This window comes from Myodes glareolus, chromosome 6 (assembly GCF_982192425.1).
Source record: "Myodes glareolus chromosome 6, mMyoGla1.1, whole genome shotgun sequence".
Classification (NCBI taxonomy): domain Eukaryota; kingdom Metazoa; phylum Chordata; class Mammalia; order Rodentia; family Cricetidae; genus Myodes; species Myodes glareolus.
In genome coordinates, this window is record NC_142031.1 from 28,408,935 (window position 1) to 28,428,652 (window position 19,718).

Sequence of the window (19,718 nt, forward strand, 5' to 3'; positions counted from 1 at the left end):
TCCACACACCCACCATTGTACATAAAATAAATGAGTGTACTTTTAGGAAAAACAAAGGCTGGTGAGATGGCTTAGGAAGCAAAGATGTCTTCTGTGAAGGCTGATGGCCCGAATTTGATCCCCAGGACCCACATGAAGAGACCCAACTCCCACAGTTTGTCTTCTCATCCCCATATGCATGTCATGGCACGCCACCTCACCCCCAGGTGATGGGTGGAGATATATATGTATGTATATGTATATGTTGTTGTTGATGAAAGCAATAGGATTTTGGTATTGAGACAGTGTCTCATTATGTATCCTGGCTGGCCTCATACTTACTGTCTAACCCCAACTGGCCTCAAACTCATGAACTTCCTGCCCCAGCATTTCTGAGTGTACAGGGGTACACCACCACACCCAATCCTGGCAGCATTTTAAGATGTACTTCACATGCAACAGCTGCAGTGTGGAGGTTCAGTTGCAGAGAGAACAGCTAGAGTAAGAGAGGCGGGGGACCATACTGGTCCTGATATGGAGGTGCAAACAGAAAAGGAACAAACAAGGAAAAGTTAAGAGATACAAGCAAATGGCCTTGGGGCCTCTGGAGGTCTGGCAGAGGAGGCCGCTCTGACAGCAGCAGATGTTACCATGCTCTAGGTCTGGAGGGTGGGGGAGCTCCGCGTGGAGTGGAGGATGAGTTTATCTGGGGAATACACTGACTTTGAGCTGTGCCTGGGATGTCCAGAAGGTTCTGTCCACCTGGAGCTCAGGACAGAGATGTGCTAGATGTAGGTGTGAATGGAAATCAGTAGGGTCTTGTGGGACTAGGTTGGTTCAAGCCACAATTAACTGTTTTAATGACTTCTGCTTTAGCCCAGTCTTCTTTTTACGTTAAAAATCTTTATTCTTTTTTTATTCTATGTGTCTTTTACATCATGTATCTTGATCCTATTCATTTCCCCATCATTCCCATTAATACTAACTATTCCCCCCAAATAAAACAAAATTTAAGAAAAGGGGAAAACTTAATCTCATCATGGAAGCTGCAGTGTGACACAGTGAGTCTCGCTGTGAACCCCGTTGTTCATGTATCTTTACTTGCAAGTGTTCATTGCAAAGAGTCATTAGTCTGGTTTGAGGCCTCCTGTTTCTGCTACACTACTGATGCTGGGCCCTCACTGGGACTCCTTGGATATCCTGTTGTTACCCTGTGTCATGGAGATCCTCAGCTTTGGGTCTGCAGGTCAGATCCCTTCATGTGCTCCAGCAGATCACAGATGGGGTGGATGATGGGGCGGGCCAAGTCATATCCTTGGGTCTGGGCCGGGGCAGCTGTAGAGTTGGTTCACCAGGTGTGAAATGCAGACAGCTCTCACGAGTTTACAGTTTTGAAGCTGGCTCACTCACACCTGCATTAACAAGGTTGACTCTAGTATGCTTTCCTGGTGAGGGGCAGGGCTTGCTCTCCAAATGTTGCGTCAGCCCATTCTTACAGGTGGTGGCGTGGTCTTTAAAAGGTGAGGAGGAGGGGTCAGTGGTAAGAACATTTTATTGCTATTACAGAAGACCTGGGTTCAGTTCCCAGCACCCCCGTGGTAACTCACAATCATCCAGACCTCCAATTCCAGGGGATCTGACGCCCTTTTTGGTCTGTGTGAGTTCCAGGCACACAGGTGGTATACAGACATACATGCATACAGGCCAAGACACTCATACACAATAAAAAATTAAAAGCTGAGAAGGAGTCTTGTCATTTCCCTGCTGAAACCCATTGCTTCTGACTTACCTTTGCCCGAAGAGGTCAAACCTGTGAGGCCCTGTGTGGCCTGCACTTGACTGCCTGTCTGCCTGACTACCCCCATCCCCAACCACTCTTCTCCCTCGCACCCTACATCCCTACCAGCTGCTTCTGGGGTTGCTCCTCCCAGACCTTGGTTCATGCTGCTGCCATGTGTAGGTTAACCTTCACCCACCCTCATCCTGACTGACTGCTCATCCTTCAGGGCTTCCTTAGGTGACATTTCTTCAAAGGAGCCTTTTTGAGCCTCCTGAGCTGCATCCGAGGCAGTCTGCATTTTTCCTTCCCAGCCCAGCATGATTTATTAGTAGCTTCCTGTGTGTTTGCTTAGCGCCCATCATCCATGTCCTCTGAGGATAAAATGCATCCAGTAATTTATTACTAGCATACCCCAGTGCTTGACAATCCCTAGCAAACCTCTGTTTTTAGGCTTGTTGACTCGGTGAGGCTCAGAATGGTCTTTCCTTCAACTTAGAGTCCCTCGAGCCTGGCTATACAGTCACATCACCAGTCTCCCCCGCCTGTGGAGGCTCTGTTTTCAACAGTTACTAGATACCCTGCCTCTCAGAGGTTGATTCATTAAGGCTGCAGCCTGAATCCAAAGGCCATGTCTCTTTCCTGTTGCCCGTGCTCACTGTGGTAGCTGGTTAGCTGCCCATCCTATCACCAGGCTGGCAGTGAGTCATATGGCTGCCAAGTTTTGAAGCTGGAAAAGCTGGCCCTTGCTCCCGTGAGATGGGCGCTCGTGGCAGAGGTTAGTGGCTGCCTGCTTCACCCGGATTTGGGAAGCATCCCAACACGTGCCATTTGCATTGCAGCTGTGGGCAAATCCACCTTTGTGAAGTTACTCACGAATACTCACCCAGAGTGGCAGGTGGCTACAGAACCTGTAGCCACATGGCAGAATGTCCAAGCTGCTGGCACCCAAAAAGTAAGTTTTCAGCTGTTGGGGGTAGTTGGCAGACATGGGCAAGCAGTCCACTTGGAATAATTTAATTTGTTCTAAGGAGATGAAGTAGCCCAGCTTGTCTATTTTAAATAACTTCATTCCAGAAAGCAGGCTGCAGAGGATATGACTTGTTTGAATATATTTAGTTTTGATTTTTGTGGCTTCTGTATGTCTGTGTAAGCGCCTGCCTCCTGTCTGTGGTTTCCCAAGCATGCCCAGCCATCCATGCTTTGAAGATGAATGCTGTCATTCTTACCCTTAAGTATTTAAATTGTTGTTATTAAAGCTGACTGGCAGAATTAAAAGTCAATGAGGGCGTCACAGACATGGGAAGGGACTTTACTAAGCTTCTGGTCACCCTTCGGGTCAATGCAGAGACAACTCACATTTTTAAGGCATTGGTCTTAAAAATGTCTTCCAGGTCTCTTACAGGCTGGACCTACCCAATGTGTTTTACTCACACCTCACCACTCAGCCCTAGGGGTCAGCTCTGCTGACTTTGCCATAGCCAGAGGTTTGCTTTCGAGCTGTGGGTGGGGAAGGAGTGGCAACATGTGCTGCTGGCCTCAGAAACTCCTGCAGGCACCTGGAACTTGGGTTGAGTGGCTCAGTCTTGTTTTAGCCACGAATGATTGATCGGTTCTATATATGTTGAACCACTCTGAACCCCTATGACTTGGGCCTTTTTAAGTCGTAGCTTTCTGTGCTACCACAGCTGCTGTGTACAGTTGAGGCTAAGAGGGCTTTCTCCTTCTCAGACCTAATCTCTCGAACACCTCCAGGTTTCCCCCGGACTGTTTTCCATTTTGAAGGCACTTTGTGTGAGCGCTCCGCAGCGTGCAGTGTCTTTCCTGTCTGCTCAGTTTACCGAGAGTGCTCCCGGTGCTTTGTGTGTAGAACACCTAGAGTGAGTCTGGACGCCAGGGCTTATTACCCCGTCCAGAGCAATGCTGCCTGTGTGGCTGGCATGCTATGCTGTTTGGAGGTATGTTTTGCGTCAGGCATGCAAGTTCATATGCTTGTATGTATGCAGATATGTATTTGTAAAATTTTAGAAAAATTAGGAACAGATTGTATTTTTTTCTAAGTATTCCAGAAGCAAGTAGTGACATTTTAAAATAGAATCACAAAATCTTTGCTGCTCCACCTTAAGAGTATTGGAGCTGAGTTCTCCACTCCTTGGCCGCTCTTAGCTACTGATCCACCTTACCAGTCTCTGTTTGCCTTTTGAGAGGCTTTTGTAGCCTAGGCTACCTTGAGCTCTTGGTCTTCCTGCTTTCTCTTCCTGAGTACCAGGATTGTGTCACAGATGGTCACACCCTGCACCATACCTGGCTTTGTTGTTGTTTATTTATTTGTTTGTTTTTTTAATGTGGGTTCTGGGAATCCAACTCAGGTCCACATGCTTAGAAAGCAAACATTTTCTGACTGAGCCGTTTCCCCAGTCCTCCTTTTCTTTTACTTTCTTTTTGGGGGGGGGGGGGGGATGGGAATTGGTGAAGATAGTTTAATATAGATTTGAGCTCAAGGATTAAAAATAAAAGAGATGCTCAAGAGAAGGTAAGATCTGTGAGAACATGGTGTGTGCTTCTCCAGCCTTCTTTCTCCTCTTCCTTTTTCTTTTTTTCTTTTTTTCTTATTTTCTATCAGACTGAGGATTAAACCCAGACTCTTCCACAAGCTAGGCAAGCACTCTGCATGCTAGGTCATAACTGCTTTGTTATTATTACTAATAGGCTGCCCGTTTGTCCTTTGATTTTTTTCTATTGTTTTCTTTCCCTCATTTCCCCATCCCCACCCCGTGTTTGTGTGTGAGTGTGTGCGCGTGTGTGTGAGTGTGCGCGCGTGTGTGTGAGTGTGCGAACACACATATATGCATGTGTGCACATCAGTGAAGGCTTCCCCCCTTGTTTTTGAGAGACAGAATCTCTGTTCATCCACTGGCCCTGGAGTTACAGGTATTCTCCTGACTCTGCCCTCCATCTTGCTATAGGAACATTGGGATTATAGACAGACATTACCATGCTACTGTGCCTGGCTTGACATTGGTTCTGGGGATTCAAACTCAGTTCTCATGCTTGTGGAGTGCCCCAATATCTTCATCTCTTTGGTAATGTTTTCGTGAGCTCATTGTAGATAAGTATATTAACTGGAACAAACTGCTCATACATGTTTCTGTTAATACATTTTTCTTTTATTTTTCTATATGGTATTTTTAATTTTTATTTATTTTTATCTCACATGCATTGATGTTTTGCCAATGTCTGTGTGAGGATGTCAAAATTCCTGGACCTGGAGTTACAGACAGTTGTGAACTGCCATGTGGGTGCAATGTAGGTGTCATCTCTCCAACCCCTATATATGGTATTTTATGATGCAGTCTAGTGGGGAAAGGAAAGGTGTGCAGTCCCACAGTGTGTCTCACAGCGTGTCCCACAGTGTGTCCACAGCGTGTCCCACAGTGTGCCTGTGGAGGTAAGAACAGCCTGCTAGAATCATTTCTCTCCTACCATGTAGGCCCTGGAGTTTGGATTCACATCTTAAGATTTAGCAAGTGCCTTAATCTGCTTTGCCATCTCGCCAGCCATTAGTTTAGTTTTTGTTTTTGTTTGTTTGGTTGGTTTGGTTTAGTCTTTGGTTTTTCGAGACAAGGTTTCTCAGTGTAGCCCTGGGTTGTCCTGGAACCTGCTCTGTAGACCAAATTGACCTTGAACTCAGATCTGCCTGCCTCTACCTCTGACCTCTGCCTCCTGAGTGCTGAAATTAAAGGCACATGCCATCACACCTATCTGGTTTAGTTTTTTGTTTTGGGGTTTTGTTTGTTTTTTTGTTTGGTTTTGTTTTTTGTGGTTTTTTTTTTTTTGGTTTAGTTTGGTTTGGTTTATTTTTTGGATTTTTGAAACAGGGTTTCTCTGCATAGCTCTGGCTGTCCTGGAACTCATTTTGTAGACCAGGCTGGTCTTGAACTCACAGAGATCCACTGCCTCTGCCTCCCAAATGCTGGGACTAAGGGCATGCATCACCACTGCCAGGCCTGGTTTAGTTTGGTTTTTTTTTTTTTTAAATATTTATTTATTTAGTATACAATATTCTGTCTGTGCATATGTCTGCAGGCCAGAAGAGGGCACCAGACCTCATTACAGATGGTTGTGAGCCACCATGTGGTTGCTGGGAATTGAACTCGGGACCTTTGGAAGAGCAGGCAATGCTCTTAACCACCGAGCCATCTCTCCAGCCCCCTGGTTTAGTTTTTATGTAAGCAAATTTGTTCATTTTTCTTCACCATGTGTTACCTTTGATACTAAAGGCTGCCTGCCTTCCTGCCTTTCTCTCTCTCTCATGTGTGTGATATACAAATGTGAGTGCGCACAGGCCTATGGTGGCCAGAACAGGATATTGTTTTCCTCTGTCACTCTGATGTATTTCCTTACTACAGTGTCTCATTAAACCCGAAGCTAGGTTTATCAGCTGGACTGGATAGCCAGGATTTGATTGTCTCTAATCACAAAAGTTCTACTTTTTATGTGGGTCCTAGGATTTCAAACACAAGTCCTCATGCTTTCAGAGCAAGCCTTCCTACCCACAGAGCCATCTCCCCTGCCCCTGAGTTTTGGGGTTTATTTATTTATTTAATGAAGGGGAAAGAGGACAGCCTTCTGGAATCAGTACTTCCAATAGATAGGTCCTTGGGATTGAATTTAGGTTGTCAGGCCTGAGAGCAGGTCTACTTGGAGGCTCTGCTTTTTTGTTTTTGTTTTTGTTTTTATATCTCCAGTAGCTCAAGATTTTAAGAACATCCTCCTGTATTTCTTTCGGCTATATGTGACTTTTAAAGTTGTAAGGCTCACCAGGTGGTGGTGGTGGTGGTGCACACCTTTAGTTCCAGTACTCGGGAGTACTCTGTGAGTTTGAGACCAGCCTGGCCTGCAGAGCTAGTTCCAGGACAGCCAGGAATACACAGAGAAACCCTGTCTCCAAAAACAAAATAAAAGCAAAAGTTGCAAGTTGTTTTCGTGTGTGTGTGTGTGTGTGCGCGCGCACACACACACTAGGTGTGTTTGCCTGTGCACTTGGATGTGGAGAACATCAAGTGTCCTGCTCTTTGACTTTCCACCTTACTCTCTTGAGACAGAACCGCTCACTGAACCCCTCAGTGCTGGGATTACTAGCTGCGTGCAGCCATGCCCAACTTTTTATCTGCGTGTTGAGGGTCTAAACTTTGGTTCTCATGCTCATTCATCACTAATCCATCTCCTCAGCCTGCTTATTTTTTATTTATTTTTATTTTATTTTATGTGTATGAGTGTTTTGTTTGCGTGTATGCCTGTGTACCACATGCATGCCTGGTGGCCACAGTGGTCAGAAGAGGACATTAGGTCCTCTAGAACTGGAGCCACTGATGGTTGTGAGCTGGCATGTGGATGCTAGATATAAAACCCGGGTCCACTGGGGCAGCAACAAGTGCTGTTATCACTGAGCCATCTCTCCAACCCCCATTCTATTTTTTAGATAAATACTTAATCTCACTGTCCCAGGAGTGCTCTTGCTTATTCCTGAGTAGAAGGAGCTGTGTTGTTAATGATGTTCATCCTCATTATCTTTTCCAACTCCTTTTGCTGTCCTGACGGGAAGCGGTTGATTGGATTTGAGTAGTGGGACTCGATTCTCATATGGAGTCCCTTGCCCAGGCTTTTAGACAATAGTAGTTGCCTCTAAGTGGAATCATTTAGAAGAGTTTTCCAGTATTCATGATTCATCTCTGTCTTCCTACTTGCTTTGAATAGAGTTTGCAGAAGAATGTTAAATAACTGCAGGGGTGTGGTCATTACTCTTTTCTGCCCTTGGTGAAGTTCCCTCTAATGCCAATACCCAGTCCTCTGTAACTCCCTGTGGAAGGAGACCTTCTGACAATAATAAGGGGCGCTCACTTCTTATCAGCAACGAACACTGAGCTTTCTTCTGTGAGACAACCGTGGCTGCTGCTGCTCTGTTTAAAGGTGGGGTGGGTCTTAGGTTACCAGGCTGATCTGGAATTTGCTGTGTAACACTGCTGGCCTCAAACTCACATGGGTCCTCTGCCTCAGCCTTCCCTGTGCTACTACACTAAGCTTTGTCAACTCTTAAGAAGACTATTTTATATTTATAAAGTTTGAGGTGATTCATCAGTGCTGAGATGTGATTGTAAGGCAGAATCAGTTTAGACTTCTTAGGAGAAGGCAAATGTCTTAGGTTTGGTTTAGTGGTCATTGAAGATGTAGCCCAGATTCAAATACATGGGAAAATAATAGTTTCCTCTGGATTCTCATTTTGGGGCGTCTTCTCTTTCTGTTAACTGTGAAACATGAATATTAACATTTGTGGTTTTTCTTTTCTATTTTATATGACTTTCTTTGCATTTTAATTGGGTTTGTGTGGGTAGAGGCTGCTTGTTCGTTCCCGGTCGCCAGACCCACAATAATTGTACCAGAAACTATATCAATTATAACACTGTTTGGCCAAAAGGTTAGGCATATTTTTAGCTAACTCTTACATCTTAAATTAACCCATTCCTATTATTTTGTATTTTACTGGTAAGGTTCCCAGGCATCTGTCTCCTTTGGTGGCTACATATCATCTCCTCTGACTCCGCCTTCTTTTCTTCTCTATCTGCTTGGAATTCCCACCTTGCTCTATTCTGCCCTGCTGTAGGCCCAAAACAGCTTCTTTATTAACCAATGGTAACAAAGCACATTCACAGCATACAGAGGGGAATCCTACATCAGCTTTGCTCTACATTTTTAGATTTCAGTACTGCTTTATTTCCCACTGGAGGTCTTTGTGGAGTCTTCATTCATATATTGGAATTAAAGGAAAAACTCCTGTATTTATTTTTTTTCTTGATACAGTGAAGCCATGCCTGCTCTTCCTTTTTTCTTTCCTCATTTCTTCCTTTAAAGATTTTTTATTATTATTTTAAATTATATGTGTGTGATGGCAGTATATACAAGTGCACTCACATAAACAGACACATATATGTACACACAGTTTTAAAATATGTACTTATATATACTACAAACAAAACGAAAATTTTATTATAAAATATAATAAATATATATATATATATTCTACAGCTGAAAAATGAACAAAAGTCAGTCTCTATACTGAGAGAGCTCTTGTCCAAAGTAGGAAACAAAAAGAAATATCTCAACAAGAGTCAAGGGATTGACTCACTGATGCTAACAGGTCACAGGACAACCTTGGGTGTAGGTCCTATCCTCCATCTTGTTGGAGACAGTCTTTTTGTTCAACACTGCAATGCTTGCAGGCTGCTGGCCCAGGGGCTTCCAAGGACCCTCCTGTCTCTGCCCTCCTCTTGCTCTGTGAGGATATGCCTGCTTCTGTGTCAGATTGTTATGGATTCTGGGGATCTGAGCTTAGCTCTTTATACTTGCATGACAATCACCGTGCTCACTGTCCAACCCTCGTATTTTATAGATACTATTGTCTCTTTGTTGACACATTTGAGCCTTGCTTGCATTTTCTGTGAGAAGAGTCTCCTTGTCATTTACTTCCAAACTTAATGATACTCTTTGCCGGAAACTTCTTTCAGTTCTTCACAGCACAAGTGACTGAACGTCTGTCACGCGCTTGACCTAGTCTAGCTCTTTGTATCCTAGTCTTCCACAGTGTGGCCTCCTCGAGTCCCCTTACTGCATCATGAGAGGTGTTAGAATGAAGAGGCTAGAGAAAGCCCATTTGGAACCCCATTCCCTGTTTGTTCCCCATGGGACTTGAACAAGTAAGTTACTTAGCCTCTTGGTGGATTTTCCCCTTTGTAAAGTAGTTCTAATATCACTCACCCCGGGAAGCTGTTTGGAGGATGAAGTAACCAGTGAACTCTGAAGTGAGTATTACTTCCTTCTCCACTCCCTACAGAACCCAGCCTATGTAGTGTACCTTGTCCACACAAGCCTTCCGTCAGCAAGGATTAAATGAATGAATGAAGATGCAGGGTGCTTTGCTTAAAATTTACACCAGGCGGTGGTGACTCACGCCTTCAATCCCAGGACTCGGGAAGCAGAGGCAGGTGTTCAAAGCCAGCCTGGTCTACAGAGCAAGTTCCAGGACTGCCAGGGCTACACAAAGAAACCCTGTCTCGAAAAAAAAGAAAATTACTTTTACATTGAATCAGTGACTGAGCCTAGAAAGTAAATCTGGGCCCCTGAATGTCCACCATTTGTTCCCACTTGAACATTCAGAATCAGTATTTCAAATTGCATTTCATGGTTCCTAGAATAAAAAAGGAACTAGACTTTGTTTGAACAAAGTATGATCCTTCTATTAAAGACACAGAGGTTTGTTTAATTCATTGGTTATTTAGATACTCAAGTAAGTGATTGTTCTCTGTCTTATCTGTCTTGAGGTTTGAAAACTAATAACAAATGGAATCTGAAAGCCAACATGGTATTAAAGTAGGAGAATGTGTAGGTGACAGTCAGTTAACTCAGCCCAGACAGACTCTCAAGTCCAGTATTGTGTGTGAGTTTGCTTTGCTCTGCCTGTTGTGTCTCCCATTGGGTGTGTTGTGTTATCTCTGTCAGGTTCTTACCGTACAAGGTTGTACAGTTCTCCCTGCTTACAAAGTTTAAACTAAGCTGTAAAGTCCTATCTTTTTTCTTGTTTTCAGTGGAAGGAAACGTTTGGTTATTTTTGACATTAAGTATTGAATGTTCTTGAGGAATGGTAGAGGGTGGGATGTGTCCTATAAAATAATACATCTTCTAGGAAATTCTCCTCTTCTACATTCTCCCCTAGGACAGCACTTCCAAAGGCCTTGGAAACTTGCTAGAAATGATGTACCGAGAGCCAGCACGATGGTCCTACACATTCCAGACACTCTCCTTTTTGAGCCGTCTGAAAGTGCAGCTGGAGGCCCCCCCAGGGAGACTCCTACAGGCAGAGAAGTCCGTGCGAATCTTTGAGAGGTCTGTGTACAGTGACAGGTAAGACCTAACACTGCCAACCACAGATAGCCACCTAAGGGAGTAAACTGTGAAGGGCTTTCAGTAAAGTCTAGCAGCCAGTTGGGAAGGAGAATCCATCTGTTTTGGGAAAGCATGCTCACTCAGGCCTCAGGCTCCAGAGACCAGGCATGGGCTCAGGCCACCAACAGACAAGGCATGGATGGGGTGCCTGGATCTGGTCATTGTGCAGTTTGAATTTGAATGACTTTGGTGGGAGAAAATTATCTGCCTTGAGCGCCATGACTCAAGATGGGACATTCTGTATCTTCATCTGCCTCCATCACTGGGAACACGTGGCTATCAGTTTAATTCCAAGTTAAGTACACTAGTTGTAGCTCTTACTGGAAAGCCTCCTGAAATTAAAAAATGAGTTTGTGGGCTGGAGAGATGGCTCGGCAGTTAAGAACATTTCTTGTTTTTCCAGAGGACCCAGGTTCGATTCCCAGCACCTGCATGACAGCTCACAGCCATCATCAGTATCTCTAGTTCCAAGGGATCCAACACCCTCTTCTGATCTCTGATGGTACCAGACACACACATGATGCATATATAGATATTCAGGCAAAACACCATACACATAAAATAAAGCAATAATTTAATGTTTTTAAATGAAAGTTCAAGGCCAGGCATGTTGTCATATGTCTTTTATCTCAGCAGATAGGAGGCAGAGGCAGATCTCTGTGAGTTTGAGGCCAGCCTGGCCTACATAGTCAGTTCTAAGTCAGACAGGGAGGGCTACATAGTGAAACCCTGTCTCCAAAACAAGGAGGGGAGAGTTCATTTGTAAATGGCACGACTGTTCTGACTGCACTTTAGAGTCACCCCAGCTATGTGGAAGAAACAGTGCCATGCGGTCCTTCATTCCAGGGCCTGGGAGGAGTCTGCTCTTTAGAAAGTGAAATGTTTACGGCAGAGATGGTTGGGCTCCAGGTTTTAGATCGCTTCCACTGCAAATGTGCCTGTCTTTCTCTCTCCTCTCCTGAGCCATACCCAGGCTAGGAAGTTGAACTACATGAACCATGTAGGATTTTGGAAGCATTCAGACTTGCTGTTTTAAGTTCTAGCCTCTTAGTGTGATGGGTTTGTGAGAATCTTCTCAGAGGGAAACAGACATGTTTTCTTAATTACAGGGGCTTTGCTGTTTGATTAAAAAGGGTCCCAACTGTAGCCCTAGGTGGCCTGGAACTGAGTGTCACCAGGTTGACCCCATACTCATAGGTGATCCTCCCACCTCTGCCTTCTGAGTATAGGGATTGCTGGCACATGGCACCATGCATGGTAGAAATGAGTTAAAAAACTCTCTGGGTCTTGACATTTCCTTGTAAAGGAGTAGGCAGTTGTGTTGTTACACCATGGAAGCTGCTTTCACTGAAGGGGGACATTTTCAGGTAGAAAAAAAGACCTGTTGTAAATTCTAATCTCAAGTGTATTTAGACGTCCCCTCCTTTAAACATGTATTCCAGGAACTGGAGGTATGGCTTGGTGGTCCTTTTCAAGCCCCAGTGCCAACGGGGAAAACTCGTTCCTTTATTTATTTGATCAGTGTAGGTTTATTGAATATCTCCTGCACTCAGGCACCAGGCTTTTCCCTAGGGCAACACTAGTCCTTAGTCCCTGTTCTGATGAGGATGCTACTTCACCAAGGATTGCATACATGTTCACAAGTGTGGTGTGTATTCCAGGGGGCAGTGACTCAGGGAGGGAGAAACGGAAGAGTTTTCTGATGGACTTAACAGAAAGAGTAATGTGGCTTTATGTCGCGCCCGCCTCGCCAGCAAGGACGACGCAACACCGGACTCTTCTCACTGCGGTTTTATTCAGGACCTTTGAATCATCTTTTCACCCTCTCGCAACCTCTCGCACCTCTCACCCAGGGCAGAGCCAGCCTACAGCTTAAATAACCTCTGGGTAGCCAACCCCAGCAAGCCACGTGGGTAATGCAGATAGGTCCAGCAACGCAGTAGCGTTAGCCATATATGGAGTTGTTCACACCTGAGAGCACTCACCTTCAGGAAGGTGGAAGGCGGAAACCAGCACCACCTTTAAGGTGTGGCATCACGCAGCTCTCTACAGCTTTAGAACAGAGTTCTGGATTGCTAGGTCCCTCAGCCCTGTTCTACCTACAGCTCCCCACATCTCTCTGTATTTAACCCCCACTCCCCCTTCTGTGCATTACCACCTGCTATGGAGAAGCAGGGGAAATGCCTGCCTCAGGAGAGGCAAAAGTCCCTGATAGAGACTTGATCATTTTTATTTGCAAGATACAACTTTTGTCTTCTTGCTGTCTGTGGAGAAGCTAGCAGCGTTTTTCAAAACCTGAGTTACAAAAGTCAACCTTTTGTTACCTTCAGCGAGCTGTAGCAAAAACATTCTAGTCTGGGCAAATTCACTTTTGGGGTTTGCAAATTAGCTTCTTCGTGGCCTAGGAAGAGCAGTTACAATGACTTAGGACTGTTGGCTACTGAGTGACAGTCACCCTTCTGAGCACTTAGCAAGTATGATATGCAGTTATCCCCTGCGAGTCAGGTTGCTTTCCGCGGTGGCAGCGGCGGCGGCGGTGGCGGCGGCGGCTGCTGCACTAGATCAGACCTTTCAGAGTCACTTTGAAAGCCACTCTCCTCAGGGTGACCCTTGCAACTTTGCAGTTTGCACTTCCCTGAGCCATTCTCACAAGGATTTTGAATTTCATCTCCCAGAAGTGGCCAGTTGCTGAAGTTGCCTTCGAAACTAGAGGTCATTGTTGTGGATGTAAATTGTGTTTTGTATCAAGCTTTAAAAGTAGAATTGACCCTTTTGAAGCCTTGGTTTCTACAGCTCTGACTTCTCAGTTTACCAGATCCTCCTTCTGTTGTGGAAGTAAGCAGAGGGAAGTTAGTTTGATAGTTCAGCTTCAGCCTATTTGCTCTGGTTGGAAACTCAGCAGAGGAAGTTAGGCTCCTGTATGCTCTGGAGGGGAGACTGTGCTCTTGGTCTTGTCGAAGTCAGCTCCAGAGCTAATACCACAGGAAGGCTCTCTCTGTTTCTCAGCTACAAGGCATGATGGTTCAGCAGCTTGAGACTCAGAAGCCCTCATTCCGAAATGCAGTGTGGAAGGGCAGCTTTACCCTGCATTCTCCTGGGCTTGTCTGGAGTCTGCTCTAGCGGTGGGGACTCTGAAAGGCTCAGGTTTTCGTGTACATGGTGTGCGTCTTGGCTCATTTCCCTTCCTAGAGTCCCCTTTCCTTGTAGTGGGTTCCTCCATCTGTAAGCTGTAGTGTGGGCCTGTGTCAGGTGCTATTTAATCCTGTAATGCTGAGCAGGACAGGAGCTGGAGACTGAGAATTCAGATTTCCAAGGGCAGGAGAGATGGTCAACAATTAAGAGCATTTGCTTCTCTTATAGAGGATCCAGACTTCATTCCAGCACCCACATCTGATGGCTCACAACTGCCTGTGAGTCTAGCTCAGAGAGTCTGGTGGCTTCTGGCATTCATGTGCACAGACCCACACAAAGACATACACACACACACATAATAAAAATATATATATTTCTTAAATGATTCAGATTTCGTAAGGACTGATAGGAGCTAGAATGGTTAAGTGATTTGGATAAACATGAACAAGACAGTTACTGATTTTTCTACTTTTCTCCCTCTTCTCTCTTTCATCCCACTTCCCATTCTTCCTTCACCCCAACCTCCCACTCGACATTTCCAACCAGGTATATCTTTGCAAAGAACCTTTTTGAAAACGGTTCCCTCAGTGACGTCGAATGGCACATCTATCAGGACTGGCATTCTTTTCTCCTGCGGGAGTTTGCAGACCGGCTCTTGTTCCATGGCTTCATCTATCTCCAGGCTTCTCCCCAGGTAACTCCGAACTTAAAACTTAGATGTTAGAACTACATGAAACATAAGAGATGAACTCCTGCAAGCTTCTGGTTTCCTGGTTGGAGAAGTTAGTCTATGGGCCTCACCAGTACTCCAGCACCAAGCACCCATCTCCCAGGGCCTTCAGCAGCTGCAGCAGTGTGCTCAAGCAATTGCCTGTATGTAGACATAGCCTTTTTGGTGGAGAAACAGACCAAAACACACTAGGCCATGTTTTTACAGCTCCATATTTACAGATCGGATGCTCGGACCTGCAGCCAGCTGCTTTATTTAGCTCCTTCCCATGTCAGGTCATGTGAGACTTCAGCAGTCCCTTCTGTTTTCTGACCAGGATGTAAGGAAGGAAAGAATGTTTCCTCCCTCGTCCTAGTTTATAACCCACACTTTGGTCCTTGAGAAGGTCCCCAGGCAGAAGGACTGCTGAAGTGTGCGCTTTGACTCTGATTCTGCAGCTTGAACTTTGGAGCCAGTTTGGCCCATGGGATGATGTCATGACAGGAGACCTTTGGAGACAGCATTGGCCCATGGCTCATGCTGACGTAGTAACTTTGGCTAGACCCTGGTAAGCTTTCCACTGAAGGAGTCTTTGTCTATAAAGTAGAACTCTTGAAAGACTCTCATAGGAAGGATTCCAAGTCAAAGCAAAGCATTTTTTTTTTTGAGAGAGAGAGAGAGAGGAAGGGAGGGAGAGAGAGAGAGAGAGAGAGAGAGAGAGAGAGAGAGAGAGAAAGAAATCCTGTTGTTACTGCTGTCAGCTTTTGAGAGACACTGTACAGGTATGGTCAGATGCCAAGAATGCCCCTTGTTGCAGAAAGCAAGCCAGCTGTCTGCAGCCTGGGGCTGAGCTTGTGGACAGAAGGGAGCCTGGAGGTACCCTGAGTGGAGCTGAGAACAAGTGGGAGAGTTCCTGTCATGTCATGTTGCAGGGGCCCCAAGGAGAGGACTAGAAGGAAGGGGCAGCTAGGAGAGAGGCTGCTGAGTACAGCTGGGGCTGGATTTGTACGTCTTTCTTTCTTTTTATTTTTTTTTAAGGTTTTTGTTTGTTTTTTAGTATTTTATTTTGTTGTGGGGGAGTCTTTGGTTGGTTTGGTGTGTTTCTGTTTTGAGACAGGATCTCACTATGTTGACCTGGCTGTTCCGGAATTCCCTATATAGACTTACAGAGACTCCCCTGCCTCTGCTTCTATCTCCCAGGTGCTAAGATTAAAGGCATGCCCCACCATGTCTGGCTGCATTTCTTTTTTCTAATACAACATTTCCTCTTTCCTCCTCTTCTGACAACTCTTCATCTTTGTGTATGTGTGTTCAGTGTGTGAGTGTCTGTGTGCACGAGTACACACAACCCACAGTGCTTGTGTGGCAGTCAGAGGACAACCGCGGTGTCACCTCTCTCCTTCACCTTTTCGTGGACTTCAGGGATGGGACTCAAGTCACTAGACTGCTTTGGGCCAGGCTTTTTCTTTTGGAGCCACCAACCAGTCCCCAAATCATGACATGGAGACTTCTTATTAGTTATGAATGCTCGGCCTTGTTTATGTTTCAGGCTAGCTCTTCTAACTTAAACTAAGCTATTACTCTTTATCTGCTTTTTGGCTCAGGGCTTTTTGCTTTTCTTTCCTGCTTCCCCAGTGTCTGGCTGGCTGGTGGCTGCCTGGCTTCTTAATCCAGGCCTGTCCCTCTCTTTGTACCTCATTCTCTTGTTCTCTCCTATTTATTCTCACTGCCCACCAGCTCTGCCTATCCCTCCTCTGCCTAGTTATTGGCCAGTTGGCTTTTTATTAGACCAGTCAGGTGCCTTAGGCAGACAAGGTGAAACAAATGGAACACACCTTTACATAATTTAACAACTATCCTTATATTGTTAAACAAATGCAACATAACAAATGTAACACATCTTTACACAGTTAAACTAATATTCCACAGCACAAATAAATGTAATACATTGTTACATAGCTAAATATTCCACAGCACTGCTTGACAAGTACCTTTGGCTGCTGAACCATCTTGCCAACCCCATCAGGACTCTTAGTATAGTTTAGGAAGTTCCTGGATTGTAATGCAAATCACAGCAGGGAGTAAGAGATTCTAGATGAAATTTTGGGTTTAAATAAAATTGAACTAGATGTTAGCAAGGCCTAAGGGTTGAGGAGACCCTTCTGTGAAGTGAAGTGTTTTGGCTAGCCGAGACATATTGCCTGATGCTTTCAGTGGTCCTTGTTGCTAAAGAGAAATAGAAGAAATAGAAGAGGTACATTGTGAGCCAGGCGTACATTTCCTCAGAAGACAGGAGAGAATGGATATGTGCATAAACTGCTGCTTAAAGCATAATCACAGCGGTTGTGAGTGAGGAGAATTGAGACGCTGAAGTCAGGAATGTATTGGAAAAGATGGACTAGACCTGGAACTATCTCAAAACTAAAATAAAACTGGGTGGGGTGTAAAGCAAATTGGTTTGCATGGTTTTGTTTCCTTAAGGGAAAGGGGGAAGAGTCCCAAGTCAGTGGGTTAATCTACCCATACTTTCAGGATACTTGACGTTGAATACCGAAATGTTTGGCCAGGCAGAAAGAGGAACAAGGGCAATTCAAGCAAAACAAACATTTGGAGGAGAGGTTTTGAGGTGTGAAGGAGCTTGGCCTATCCCATAGGAAGGAGGCCAAATCTGCCTGAAACAGTGAACAAGGGGGAGCTAAGGAAGTTGAGGACACTGTCGTCTGAGGTGAAGGAGACACAGTTCTTAGAAGCAGAGACCCTCAGACTGCAGGCAGAGGCAGACTGGAGTTCTGCAAGGGGAAGGGAGCAGGGAGTTAGTGTTGGGGCTCGTTTCATTTTGTGTTATCTTTGACCCCATGCAGATGCTTCAGTTAGTATGAAAGAGATGTTTCAAATCGCATGTCACTTTATAAGTAGAATGGCACTTACAAGCCAGGCATGGAAAGCTGAGGCAAGAGAACAGCAAATTTGCAACTTCTTGAAGTCTATGGTTATGTCTGTAGCTGACAAAGAGCCCATGGAGCAAAGTATTTTAAGCAGGGACAGAAGTACCATAGAAGACTGGAGTGAGGGACAAACTGGGAGGAAAAATGGCCTTACCTAAGAGCGGCCTCACAACTACCTGTGGGTGGGCGGAGGATGGAGATCGGGCAGCCCACAGGGACAGCAGGACTCTCACACGGCAGCTGGCTGGCTGTAAGGCCTGTGCTCTCTCTCTTCATGCACTTCTTCACCTCCAGAACACAGAGGCAGGAGGCTCTGGAATGTCCAGCTGAGAGGCCTGAGCACCAGGGCAGAGGTGAGGACAGAACCAGCTAGAGATTAGATTCTCCTGTCTTCTTGATGTGGTTGGGAGGAGGAGAAAGAAGAGTCGTGTCAGGTCCCCAGTGTGGCTGGCTGGGGAGAATGGTTAACCAGCTGAGGCTGCTCCAAGGAAGAGCAGTCTGAGGTGGACAAAATGGTACCAGTGCTCTGAGTAAGAGAACAATGGTACCCAAAGAAGACATAGATATTTTGTGGGCTGCTTGGCCCTGTAAGACTGCAGTGTAACAGCAGGGGATTGTCTTTTAGGTTTGTTTGGAAAGACTGTACCAGAGGGCCAGAGAAGAAGAGAAGGGCATTGAGCTGGTCTATCTTGAACAGCTGCATGGTCAGCACGAAGACTGGTTTATTAACAAGACTACCAAGTGAGTATGTAGCGGGCAGGCAGAGGCCTCCACTGCCAAGCTGAGCACACAGCCCAGAATCGCAAGGACATGGAGGAAGTGCCCCACATCTGTCTGCTTAGATGTCATGTCCAATACAACCTATGTGTCCCAGGGGCATGTGGTAGAGTCTCTCTCCCTCCTTCCCTTCCTCCCTTTTCCCTAGATTGTACCTTGTGATGAGTGCTTGTCATAATTGACTCAGGGATGGAAGGCTGAAATTTTCTGGACAAATGTCCATTTTAATTGACATTTTTAGTTTCTTCCTGTCCTCTTTCAGGCTTGGTATGTTCACTTCAATTGTTGGGATGTTGACTTCAGTAGCAGTTTCAGGACTAGAGAGATGTCTCAGCCTTTCACTTTGCAGGCAGTTTTATTGAGGTCTTTCAAAAATACTGTCTGTGGGCAGAGTCCTCAGGCTCTGAGTGATTAGTGTGGTAGGAAAGTGACGTTACCCTGGCATCTCTGCCTTCTGCTCCAGGCTCCACTTCGAAGCTCTGCAGCATGTGCCAGTGCTGGTGCTGGACGTCAGTGATGACTTCTCTGAAAACATTGCCAAGCAGGAAGAGCTCATGAGCCAGGTGGGCGACCCTTGGCTTTCCCGGGTCTCTATGTCTGTCCTTTGCTTTGCACTTCAAATTGCATTGCACACTTCCACACCTTGGGATCTTATGCAAGTTACAATAAAATCCCCAGCTCTAAGTGTGCCGGGTTAGTAAGTATCAGTTGGTTGCCTCTTAGCGTCTGCTGGCCAGCCAACTTCCCCCTAAGGTGTTCTAAAGTGAGGGATGGAAGACATACGGGTTCTCTGCCCAGCTGCCACTTGGTGCCATCTGACCCTGGGCAGCTCATAAATGCTTGGGACTGGAGACACATACACTGAGAGGTGTGGAAACTGCAGTATGACATTAGGTCTTCTTTCCCTGCAGGTCAACACCTTTATGAGGAACCTGTAAGCAGTAATTAGACGTCTTGGCTCTGATCTGTTTCCGACTTTCTGAAGCTAGCTAATGTTGACCTTCCATCCATCTTGTATGCACATCCCCTGGGCCCCTCAAGCATCCCCAGACCCCACACACTCGGGTGTGCGCTCTCTTCATACTGCTGTGTTTTGTTTTGTTTTGTTTTGTTTTAATCTCAAGCACTTTAAAAATAAAGCTGACTTAAGTTTGTTTTTCTAATCTAGTTGTTCCTTTATTTCAGGATAAATGATGCCTGTTCTCAACTCCATATCGATACCAGTTTTCACCTAAGAAAAGTCTTAGCTTTTCTTGACCAACTACTCCTGTGTGAATCCAGGGCAGGGACTATCCCAGAGCCAGTCAAGCCCTGCCTTACATGAAGTGGGTCCACTGTATGCCCCAGAATGGAGAGACAGTGCACACTCCAAGGAGCTTTAGCTCCTCCTACCCGCTGTTCC

At 45.5% G+C, this 19,718-nt stretch overlaps 1 protein-coding gene across 5 annotated transcripts in view; it reads left to right on the top strand.

Moving 5' to 3' along the window:
- Dguok (deoxyguanosine kinase) overlaps positions 1-19,479 on the top strand; it is a 28,200-nt gene extending 8,721 nt beyond the window's left edge. The window contains exons 2-7 of one of the 5 annotated variants that reach the window (XM_048416531.3): positions 2,599-2,711; positions 10,524-10,693; positions 14,432-14,579; positions 18,165-18,280; positions 18,780-18,879; positions 19,228-19,479. In XM_048416531.3, coding sequence (XP_048272488.3) covers positions 2,599-2,711; positions 10,524-10,693; positions 14,432-14,579; positions 18,165-18,280; positions 18,780-18,879; positions 19,228-19,254 — 674 coding nt within the window. In that variant the 3' untranslated portion in view covers positions 19,255-19,479. Of the gene's footprint in view, positions 1-2,598; positions 2,712-4,127; positions 4,290-10,523; positions 10,712-14,431; positions 14,580-18,164; positions 18,281-18,779; positions 18,880-19,227 lie in introns of those variants that run through there. The other 4 variants (XM_048416530.3, XM_085690640.2, XM_048416532.3 and 1 more) reach the window with 4 other exon arrangements.
- The last annotated feature ends 239 nt before the right edge of the window (positions 19,480-19,718 follow it).